This window comes from Anas acuta, chromosome 5 (assembly GCF_963932015.1).
Source record: "Anas acuta chromosome 5, bAnaAcu1.1, whole genome shotgun sequence".
NCBI lineage: Eukaryota > Metazoa > Chordata > Aves > Anseriformes > Anatidae > Anas > Anas acuta.
The window spans coordinates 18,410,659-18,423,070 of NC_088983.1; the positions used below are offsets into that span (position 1 = coordinate 18,410,659).

The following is a 12,412-nucleotide window of genomic DNA, read 5'->3' on the forward strand; positions in this document are numbered from 1 at the left end:
GTCACTAATAAAACATCTCTTATTGTAAAAATTATTGAAGTTTCTTTTAAAATTTTTAAATTCATTATTAATGGTTATGTTTAAATAGTTATGTGTGTGTGTGTGTGTATATATATATATACATATGTACATATATTCATAATGTTTTTGGCTCCTAGTAAATTCAAGTAAATGTACTCACTTGTGATTAATCTGAAGTGGAAATTCCACCTAACCTTGAAAAATGCAGTTCTTTATATAAACTAAAATATTTTTTTTGACTTAACAAAATGCTTCTTTTAGGATAAAAAAATGATCTTTTGTCACCAATATTCCAGACTTTTTAAGTGGTAATTCAACATTCCTAATTGCCAAGTGGAATTAGATTGTGGGCCAGGGTTTCTAAGCTAAGAATATAGGCAAGATCTCAGTTTCTGTTGGTTTGAGACATCATTAAACTCCTCTTTCATGAGGACATATTTGAAAAATAAAATCCTGGAAAAGACTGCAAAATTCATAATTCCCTTAAGTTTTTCATTATCTAATAGATTTAAATATCTTTCTTAGGACCTAATTTTGGAGCTAGTATTTGGGTACCGAGGCAAGGACTGCAGAAACAACGTGCACTATTTGAACGATGGTGCCGATGTAATATATCATACTGCATCTATTGGGATCTTGTATAACGTGGCAACAGGTAAGAGAAAACCGACTTGAGGAAAATGTTTCTTATCATATATGGAGTAATAGTTAATGAAGTTAATGGTATGCTTTAAATCTAATAAAATTAGATGGGAAATGTAATAGTTTTATTTGCTGTTGCTGAAGATGCAGTCTGTGGAGATAATTCCTAATATCTGCATAAGCAAGCTCTATATATTTAAATCTTTTTGCTAACTGAATTTTGAAGGAAGTAAAGATTTGATTATTTTGGCAATAGGTTTCTTGAACTTGCCTGCTAAAATGAAATGTAAATGTAAAACTTTGTTTAGGGAACAGTTCAGAGTTATTGAGTACTATGTGTTAAAATCAAGATTAAAAAAAAAAAAAAAAGGATTTCAGTTTGCTGGTTTTAAGCTCCAAACTGTAACACCACCATAATATTTTTCTCTAACAAATATTATAACGTTTATATACATGTCTTATAAGTTTATAAGCGTGTCTATGTATGTTTTAATTAAAGTTGGATTTTTATGTTTTTTTATCTTAGGTTCTCAGTCTTTTTACCAAGAACACAATGATGATATTTTGTGCCTCACTGTAAATCAGCACCCCAAGTTTACCAACATAGTGGCAACTGGCCAAGTAGGTATGTTTGTATTTTTGTAAAAAGACATTAACATAAGAGCATGCCATTAGGGCCTTGTGAGTTCATGGTAAATCACAAAAGTATTTGATTATGCTATCTCCGTTTGTATGAATGTTACTCAGTTACCTGTCCTCTTTATATGTTTATATGAATGTAATTTATGAAGTTTAAAAACAAACAAAAACAACAACAAAAAAAACCATTCAGGTATGAAAGAAAGCTTATCTTTTGTTTGCATTGTTATGAAAAATTATTTTTAAAGAAATTTTAAGCCCCATGAAATTAGTCTGTGTTGATTTAACTAACAGCTTGTGTTAGGCCTTCCAAACAACCATAGACCTTCCAAAGAGACTTAACTAAGCTATCCCTGTGTTGTTGTTTTTTTTAGAATCAGAATACTTTAAATAGTTGTCACTTGATGTAGTTCTGTCTCATCAGGCAGGTTTAAAATCCTACTTAGTGTTTTGTTAATATGTAGCTGTAAGATTCTAGACAGAACCCAAACCCTAAGGGTGTTTCCCTACAGATAAATATAGATTTTTGGGGAAAAAATAGATGTTTCATAGCAACATTACAATTGATCTATGAACTCACCAATCAATAATAATAAAAAACACCACTGTGTATCTGCATAGCTTGAGTACCACTGTTTCTAAATTTCTCAGATGAACGTAATTTTTTTACAGTCCTACAACCCAACAGCAGTTTTCATACTTTCAGTTGTTTCTTAGCAGATTGAAGCATACATTGTTTTCCTTAGTGCATAGAACACAAAGAAAATCATTGTTTGTTTTAGCCAGAATAACTTTTTTGTAGATTTTTTTTTCGGTATTTCATCTAAATATGGTCAGAGTTTATTACCTAGTTTCCTGTTTCTTTTGGATTTTTAAGTGCATGTTTCATTAAAACTGACTTATCGATAGTAGTAACTACTTAGCTAGACTAGCTGAATTTCTTGGTGAGTTTCCTGCCTCGTAACAATTTAAAGAAATAGAAATAATTTAAACAGAAAAAATTATCTGCTGATTTTTTACCTATGGTTTCATTGCAAAGAATATTTGCAGGAATATCTGCCTTTTATTGTTGTAGGAAATCATTTGCTTTTGCAGCATATTTCTTAGTCTGGATTAATTTCTTAATAAGATAGAATATATGGGAAGAATGTAGTCATAATGTAGAAATCTGTCCTTTGCATGGATCGTTTTCTTCAGTGTTCAGTTTACTCATGAAGAAACACAGGACCCTTAATTCTTTTTAATTTCATAATCATTTCTACAGCAACTAGCAGTAGAACAATTTAAGTTCTTTTGTAATGTGGATTAAGGGATACAAATCTGGAGCAGATGACACTTAAAAATTGAACTGCAAAACACTTTATAAGGAAAGAATTACATCTAAAAAACCAAACTGGAATCAAAATATCTTTGAAAAACATTTGGTTGTTAGATTCCAAACAGACATTAACAAGCAAATACTTCATAAAGAACATACTAAGCTGATTCTATTTGTCTTACTAATATGACTTGCACAAATGCATCTTAACTACCATAATTCAAATTTTCAAAAGATTTACAGAAACATTAGCTTCAAGTATTTTTTAAACTACAGTGCTCTTTCATAGAGTCTCAGTAATATTTCCCAATAGATGAAACTATAATCCTGATTTCTTATCACTCCTGTAGAGGATCATTGAGTGTATTTACTACTTTCCAGAATCAGATTCAAACATTATTTCTCAGCAGAATAACAAATGGCATTTTTTCTACTTAATTTGTTAAGACATCAGTAACATGTTAATTTTTTTTATTGTTTAGAGTTGGGCAGAGAGACCTAACATACACCAAAATGAAAGTTTTATGTTGTAACTCAAAATGGAAATCAGAATATATTAATTATAGTAATTCATAGTTCTGATGAGATCACCATTTATCAGTAATTGATCATATTTAGCACTAAATGCAGTATTGGTGCTGCTGCAATGCAAGGAGATGACATCAAGGTGTGTGTTAAGAAATTACACTAAATGTGGCATATATTTTCTTTAGCATTTATATTATTTCTGGTCTAATTATTTTTCTGCTGCTTTTCCATTACAGGAGACTCAGCAGATATGTCAGGTAAGGGAAATAAAATTTTAACATCTTCAGGTGAAGTTAGCCTATCTAGTAGCCATCACGACTTTATAGAACAATAAGTGATGTGAATTCATTTTTAGTATATTCAAACCTGGGATCAGTCCTATTACTTTTAGCACTGAATATAAACCACAATAGTTCAGCAAATCTTAAACATAGAAGCAATTAAAATGTTAGAATACACTTAAAAACTCTTCTGTTGTAACATACTCCCTTGCTGCCCAGTCACTAGTGAGTTCTAATACATACTACGACTGTAGCATTGCTCTGTATGCTTGCAGGTTTTATAGATGTATTGGGGCTGACAATTAACAATTGTTTTAGATACTTAATTGAAAATAGTTTTTAAATATGCATTTTCAAAGTATATTCCATTGAGGAGGCCTAGGTGACTGAGTGAATAAAGCACTTTCACATTTATGTATGATTGTCATGCAGTTATTACCACCGATCTAAAATGCTTGTTGTGGTGTCAGTTTAATTTTTTATGTATCATTTTGGGTCTTTGACAGTTTGACAGTCTTGATTGAGCTATTTTTATTAATATGTCTTTTTTCAACTAATCTAAAAATTTCATCACCATCATGTGTGACTGAGTTCATTGTTGGGCAGCCATAATTGTCTTGTGACACATCTCCAGAGATGCATAAATGCGTGTTCATGTATACTGAGAAAATATAACAATCTTCATATGCATCTAAAGATTGTTCTGTGAAGAACAGATGTATAATGGCATTTTGATGTGTGTTGACTTCTTTCAAATATGCCAAATTGTGCTTGCTATAAGGATGGGAGGAAGAATATAGGTACCCCTTCCCGCACCAACTGTGTAAAAGAATCAGTGATTATATGGTTGTTTATATATATATAAAAAAAAATCACTATTACTGTATATAATGCCTGGAGACTTTCCCTGTTTCACTTGCCCTTTTCTGATTGCAACTTTAGTTTTAGCCTTTGTACATTACTAAATTCTGTTGTCACTGCCTGAAACCAGCACTTTTTTTTTTTCGTCTTTGTGGAACCATTAGTCTGGAATCCAAGCTGCTGCCTGCCTTCATTATAAAGATGCAGATAGTTTCACTTTAAATTTATTGATGGATATTTGGCACCCCTTTTACCAATAGCTCTTACTTTTTTTAGTTACCATTTTCTGTTTTCTGCAGTGATGCACAGGTTCTTGAAACAGTGATACTGGTCATAGGCTGGAATGGGAAATTAAATTTCATAATGACTTGGTATAGATTTGCTTCATCTTACTGAAGATATTTTTTGTGCTGTGAGCCCATGGTAGCTTTATTTCACTTCTCCCAATAGGAAAATGTCTTAGAAAATCTCTCCTTGGAGAGATGTCCAGCAGCTGTAGTATTCCACCAGCAGGACACAAGGTCAAGACAGAGACTTTCAGAAGAGCACAGTCAAGCAGGAGGACTCAAGAATCAGTGCTCTCTGTCCTTTAATTCTTAATCTGAAAAATTTGCTCAGTTATTATTCCTTAGTTATACCTAGATGAAGGTTTCTGTCTGTCACCCAAGAGAAAATGTTCAGTTGAGGTTATATGGGAGGTACACAGTCCAGGGGCCACACAGCATTTTACCAAAGAGAAGAACAAACAGTTCAAAGCTCTCCATTCCCTCAGTGTTCTGTGAGAACAGCAGGGAGTTTGTCGAAAGTTTTGAGGCATACCACTAATCGACAACCCTTTCTGTTTTAATGGCATATATATACTATGCTGTAGTACCTCTCAAATAGCAATGATCAAGAAATGTTAATGCCATGTGAGAAAATTGTGGGGAACAGAAGAAATTAAGAGATCATTCTGAAAACTGTTTAGCAACAGCTGTGGAATTATGCTTGAAAATTTAGTTTAATGTGGCTAAAATTTTATCTAAATCCCTGTGCGTACTGTTTCCCATTGTATGGGTCCTTTTGAGGGGTTAGATTTAGCTAATTAGAAATAAAGCACGGAGCTGAAATGGATTTTAATTTATGTGAATCTGGGTCTAAGACTGCAACTGGTAACCTCCTGACTAGGCAGTGAGATTTACTTGAGGTTAGAAGGAAAGAAGTTTGAGGGAGATTATTACTGTCCTGGATGCTGCTCAGAAATTGCAAACTATACTTGGATTGTAAGATCTTTTGGAGAAGGCATTGCATTTGGAAAAAGACCCTAGCTGTCACCATAATAGGAATAATAGCATACATTAATAGCAGAGAAAGGTGGTTCAGCTTACAGTCCAAACAATACAAACTAAATTAAATACTCTAGTTCTCCTACACTAGTAACTAAGCTGATTATTCAACTGACGTTCTCCTAGGAGAGCATACATTTCAGACAGATGGCCATTTAATAGAAAAGGAGATTCTGGTCTTGTACTGTAACCTGATTTCTCAGAAGTTATCAGCTGTCCAAAAGCCCCACTTAGAAATTATGTTCTTGATTGTCTACTCACTGTTTGTAGAGGTTTGATTTAGCATGTTGAGACACCTTTTACTCAAGAAAAAAACAAACAAACAAACAAAAATAAATAAACAGGAGAAAACAGCTTGCTTTTAGAGCTTTTGCCATGTTTTATAGCTTTTGCTGTGCTTCAGAAAACCAGTTACACATTAAGCAACATTTACATCTCCAGTAGTATAATGAGGCCAAATTCTTAGTTCTGGCTTAATGATCCTGTTTGCAGGAAACTGGTTGCCAGCAGAGGCCAAAATCTCCTTTCTTTTCTTTCTTTTCATCTGACCAGAATAATTTTGTCCTATTAATAAAAAATAATAATCACTTCAGTAAGCAAATCATTAGACACTTTCAATACATATGCTAATTAACTTTTCTTTTAATATGTATTTGTGTAGCTACAGCTCCTTCTATTCATGTGTGGGATGCAATGAACAAACAGACATTATCAGTACTACGGTGCTACCATTCAAAGGGAGTTTGCTCAGTCAGTTTCAGTGCCACTGGCAAACTGCTGCTCTCTGTAGGGCTGGATCCCGAACATACCATTACCATTTGGAAGTGGCAGGAAGGTAGGAAAGTGGTTGTTTTTTGTAGAATGGATTTATGTTGTTAGAAGTATATTGGACTGAGTCAAAGACAGTTATAACGTATATGTATCAGCAGATGGAAAATTATTACAATAAATGGTGTGCACTATGCACTGTGCAAGAAGAGGTAAGCTAAATGTACTTATCTGTTTTAATAATTGCTAAATATACCTCCTTTGGAACTGTTACATAAAGATGAAGATAGTTCTCTGATTTATAATTAGAATAATGAAGGAAAAATGTATTCTTCCTCTAAAATATATAAATCTTTCAGCTATTTCTTTATTGCTTGGTAAAAACCCTTTATAAATGTCTTTATTGCTCACAGATAAAATGTTCTGTTCTTTTCTGTTCCTTTCTCTTCTGAAGTCTGATAACCTGTTTTACTACTAAAATAATCCCCCCAAAGTTGCAAATTGCAGAAATGTGATGCCAGTACAGCTCATCTGTGCCACTATGGTATTTCTGTATTAAGTTATACTACATTTATTCAGGTTGGCTTTGATCCAAGTTCAGGATTTAGAATAAAGCAATTAGGTTGTCTCCTTCCTATCTGTCAAAGCCATACCCAGATTTTAATATTGATTCTTTAGTCTTACTGGTTTATTTGCTCTCTCTTTTGAGATTTCTGTTGATTGACTAGTATCTCTCGGAAGTTTATAAATAAGCTACCAAATCAATTTAAATGATCCTTCACAGCTTGTGTAGCTGGATTCAGGATCAAATTGTGCATTTATGCAGTCTTAGCTCATGTGAAAATGTGAAGCAAAAGCCTTTGCAGCAATTCACTGCCATTTCAGTCAGAATATACCTGTGCTCATCATTAAAAGCTGATACAGCTTGAGCATGGCAGCTAAGATGTGTATTCCCTAGAAAGGGCTAAATAGCACAGGAGGTCAGGTAATATAATGTCTTTTTCAGGTAATAAAATTGTTGAGGAACCTTGATATTTATGGGTCAAAATGTCTGATTTTAATAACTCTGGAAAGACTGGAAGAGCATTACCTTTGAATCTAAGACCATATGTAACACAGTCATTTTCTGCATTTTCTATAGAAAGAAATGAAGTATTTTCAGACAAAATTTCCAGAGAAGTCATTCATTAGTCTCTTGTAATTTGTTCAGAGTATGTGATTTTCGAAGGATTCCTAGGAATTTAAGAGGAGATGAATACTTACTTGGATCTGAGCTCCTAATCCTCTTATAAGTAATTGTAAGAAAATTAAAAAGTAGAAAAATTTAAGTAGGAAAATTATATGTAGATGGCACCTTCATTAGGTGCTACACCTTGCTACTGGCTCTTATTAAGTCACTTTTTAACATTTACATCATAATTTAGGAGCAGTTTTTACTTTTCCTTCCCCTGTGCTCTTGTATGATTCATCATTCTCTAGAATGAATAAACAAATAAATGTTGCCATAAATGTATATTTTTCCTTGTGCATTAAGAAGTCCATTTTCTTTTTTTACCAGGTGCCAAAATTGCCAGCCGAGCTGGTCATAACCAGCGTATATTTGTAGCAGAATTCAGACCAGACTCAGATACCCAGTTTGTTTCTGTGGGAGTAAAACACGTGAGGTTCTGGACACTGGCTGGAAGAGCTCTTCTCAGTAAAAAAGGGCTGCTGAGTTCCATAGAAGATGCACGAATGCAAACAATGCTGTCTGTAGCTTTTGGAGCTGTATGTACCTTAACGAACTACTTTAAAATGTATACATACAAAAATTTCTTGACTTTTCTCTGCCTTTATTAGTTTTAACTGAGACTTTTTTTAACCTCTTAATAAGTATGTCAGTTGTTTTATAAATTCAGTTTAGCATTTCTAATACTTTTAGTTAGAACTAACATAAACTAATAGAAAGTCTTACGTAATTTTGTTTTCAGAAGAAACAAGCTATAGGTGCTTTGGGTTGATAAGACACTGGTTGATATTTAATCCAAATGCAACAAAGCTGATTATGTAGGCTGTGGGAACCCAACAGTAGAACTGAGGCTAATTTTATGCCCACCTAGGGGTGATTATATTCTATTCTGCATGCGTTATTACTCATGAGTGATCTGAGAGCAACACTGACCTGGGGCATTCATTAACATCTATGACAGTTAGATGACCTCAGTAGGGTTTTGTTTTGCTTTTTGTTTTTGACAGATGTAGGTCTTGTTGCTAAGTTCCACATCCTTGCCATTTCAGGGCTTGTTTTGAATGAGCAGTATTCATATCTTCAGCTGGGCAGGTGGCCATAGCTTTCTTTTGAAGTGATCCTTCTCTTTTATTGCATGTGTGCTTTCTGACCCGCCTATTGGGTCCAGACTTAATTTGTACTATTGATTTAGACTTCTGAAACTGTAAATGGCTGGAGGTTTCATGTTTTTGTAAGACTACCTGTTTTCCACAGTGGTGTCTCTTTAGGTACCTTTGATTTCATAGAGTGGTTTGGCTTAGAAGGGAGCTTAAAGAGCATCTGATTCCAATCCCCTGCCATAAACAGGGACACCTCCCACCAGACCAGGTTGCCCAAAGCCCAATCCAGCCTGGCCTTGAACACCTCCAGGGATGGGGCATCCACAGCTTCTCTGGGCGACCTGTTCCAGTGCCTCACCACCCTCTGAGTAAATAATTTCTTCTTATCATCTAATCTAAGAGATTTCAGAGCTTCATGTCTTCCTGCAAAGTGAGAAGTTATCTTCCAAATGCTAGGTGCTAGAGATGCACAGCCCAGGCATTAGTTGGTGTTTTGGAACCCTCAGTGAACTTTATTATGGAGGGATGCTTCTTAGCATATAAATTCGGCTTCATGCTGAATGTCCTGGAGCATGATATGAGGTTGTCTGAGGATGCAAAACTTGGAAGGATTTTGTAAAAAAGATACGCAACCTGAATGAAGTGACACCTGGTGCGTTTTCCATACTGCTTGTAGGCAACAGTTCTGGAAGTGCTGCTATTCTTTGACTTTTATCTCAGGAGGAGCTGGTTCAGGTGCTCTAAAACAGGTTAAAAATCAGCCCAACGGTTATGTCGTGAGGATGGTCAGAGGATCTGCCCCCACGTTTATCTCCAGTGCTCTTTTACTTACTCATTCATCAGGGGCACCACCACCACCACCACCCCCTTTAAATAAGGATGTAGAACATCAGCGTCACCCAGTTCAAGGAAAGTGTTCTTGTCAAACACATGCATATTACACAAAATACTATACAGGACACTGAATTTGAGGATTCTTCCTTAGTTTCTGATGGTTTTCAGTGTATCCTAATAAGTTATCTTTAAATACACGAGGTTGTTATTTTTATTACCTTCCAAAAATTGGAGGCAGAGAAAAAGGAAATCAGATAATTACAGTCTGAGTTAATAGCAGGCTGTTTTCTTCATAAACTACTAGTTACTGTAATCATAATGCATATAGCAAGATGGTACAAATTGCCTGTTTGTGTGGAATGTCAAAACTGTTCCTGGTCTTCATCTTTAACAACATTTGTGCACACCTAATAAGCTGAAAACAGATAACACTATAGCTGAATTTTAAGTCACTGCATTTTTTTTTTCTGCAATGTAGAGCCTATTAGCTATAAGAAACCATGTGTTTCAGACTTCAACAAAGCAAATAGCAGCTTGTTCTGACCCTACATGTCTTAATTCTCCTACACAGGCATACAAAAAAAGCAATCTAGACTAAAAGCAAATGGTGATGATCTTTGTTTCTGAATGTTTTTCTCCGGCCTTACTCAGAATCAGTTGATTAGTATATTTTTCCTCTTTTCAGAATAACTTGACATTTACGGGTACTATCAGTGGAGATGTTTGTGTTTGGAAAGATCATGTCTTGATACGAATTGTGGCCAAAGCTCACAACGGACCAGTTTTCACAATGTATACCACATTAAGAGATGGCTTGATTGTTACAGGAGGCAAGGAAAGGCCGTGAGTCATATTTATTTTTTATTTTTTTGCTTCTGCAAGCACATGTATTCTCTAAAAATGATTTTGGTTTATACTTTTTAATGTGGAGTAGTTGACTGAGATGTCAAAGCTGTGAGTAGTCACCTTTGGATCGCTGAATAGTAGACAAAATGCAAGTCATCCCACATGAGCTTCTTGTACTTATTTTTTTCCATTGACTAGAAGAGACATGATTTTCCTCTAGTGTCTTTTGCAATTTATTTCACAGCAAATGTGTTAAAAGACATATATATATCCTGTTTCCTTCAACTGTATTTTGATAATTGCTGCCTGTCCTAATAATAAGATGGCAATTTGTTCACATACTTCACTGCTCCTTTGACTAGACAAATTCCCTAGGAGATACTAATTCAGACTAAGCTTAGCAGTGACCATCTTAGAGCTTGTTCTGTAAAGTAGTACAGTGAGGACTTTGAATCAGTAGTTCTTGCTTAGCTAGGAGGCTCATCACCTGTTCAGTAAAAACAACTGGTTCTTTAATGATTTAAAACAGATTTAAATGCCTCAGTTACAATAAATTACATTAAATTATATAGCTCTTTCATGTATTCATTGAGTTTTTTGTGCCAGCTGTTATATTTGTTGTTGTTCCTGCTTTCTTAATAGATCAAAGGAAGGAGGAGCAGTTAAACTATGGGATCAAGAGCTAAAACGATGTCGTGCCTTCAGACTGGAGACAGGACAAATGACTGACTGTGTTCGCTCTGTTTGTAGAGGCAAGGTAAAGGAATCATCATGACTTAAACTTTTTTTTTTTTTTTATAATCCATGGGTTGATCTATGGCATTGAAAATATGACAAACTATTTGCTTTCTTTTTCTCTTAGTATTTGACATTAAATGTTAGGCTGCAAGGTGTCTACATTTGACTTTTAAGAATTAAAAGTTTTAGGAGGTCTTAGTCTTAATTAGGTTAATATTCTTTACATATTTGATTAAGGACTAAGGATTTCTTTTCTATTTTCTATTCTTTTCCACATTTCAAATATCTGACTTTCAAGCAATAATTCCACTGGTGCTGTGATTCAGCTACCTCTTTGTACTCTAGGAGATCATAGATGATTTTAAGAAGTAAATTAGTTTTGATTTGATTTAAGCAAACTTTCTTGACTTAACTATAGCTTTGGTTTATATTTTTATAATCATGAGTAGCCAGTGTATTAAATCATAGATAATTCTTCCACTGTTGTTCAAGGGAAAAATTCTTGTTGGCACAAGAAATGCTGAAATAATTGAAGTTGGAGAGAAAAATGCTGCATGTAATATTCTAATTAATGGTCATATGGATGGACCAATCTGGGGCCTAGCAACACATCCTTCCAGAGATTTTTTCCTTTCTGCTGCAGAAGATGGCACAGTAAGACTCTGGGATATTGCTGAAAAGGTAGGTGCTGAAGAACAGTTCTTGTTTTGGAAAAAAGAAAAAAATATCCTAGACGTGTGGTGGTGTTGAGGATTCAAAGCTTGCTTTTTAATGTATTCTGAAAACAATTCATCTGATACTATAAAGCATAATGTACTTTTGAAATATGAACAGATAGAGACATTTACTTTTCTGGATTCTTATTTCTTCACAGAAGATGCTGAACAAAGTCAGCTTAGGGCATGCAGCTCGTACTGTTTGTTACAGCCCAGAAGGTGATATGGTAGCCATTGGCATGAAAAATGGAGAATTTATTATCTTGCTTGTGACATCTTTGAAAATTTGGGGGAAAAAAAGGGACAGAAGATCAGCTATCCAAGATATCAGGTCAGAAAACTTAATGGCTTTGTATGTTCATAGTATTCTAGAAATTCGTATTCTTTTGATTTTGAAAAATACAGTTTCATTGTGTATTTCTGAGGAGCATTGCAATGACATTTCAGAGCTGGAATCAGTGAGTGAATTCCAGAGTTTGATTATTCCTCTACCAGGAATAAAAAGAAAGGAGGAACTACATGAAGTTAAGAAATAGCCATCAGTCAAAAAACAGGCCCTCTACAGGA

General features: G+C 34.5%; 1 protein-coding gene across 5 annotated transcripts in view; it reads left to right on the plus strand.

Moving 5' to 3' along the window:
* Window positions 1–12,412, plus strand: part of EML5 (EMAP like 5) — a 111,215-nt gene that overhangs the window by 87,030 nt on the left and 11,773 nt on the right. Inside the window, exons 29-37 of one of the 5 annotated variants that reach the window (XM_068682987.1) lie at window positions 547–676; window positions 1,190–1,288; window positions 3,385–3,405; window positions 6,277–6,450; window positions 7,942–8,150; window positions 10,231–10,388; window positions 11,034–11,148; window positions 11,622–11,810; window positions 12,004–12,176. In XM_068682987.1, the coding sequence (XP_068539088.1) occupies window positions 547–676; window positions 1,190–1,288; window positions 3,385–3,405; window positions 6,277–6,450; window positions 7,942–8,150; window positions 10,231–10,388; window positions 11,034–11,148; window positions 11,622–11,810; window positions 12,004–12,176 (1,268 nt within the window). Of the gene's footprint in view, window positions 1–546; window positions 677–1,189; window positions 1,289–3,384; window positions 3,406–6,276; window positions 6,451–7,941; window positions 8,151–10,230; window positions 10,389–11,033; window positions 11,149–11,621; window positions 11,811–12,003; window positions 12,177–12,412 lie in introns of those variants that run through there. The other 4 variants (XM_068682988.1, XM_068682989.1, XM_068682991.1 and 1 more) reach the window with 4 other exon arrangements.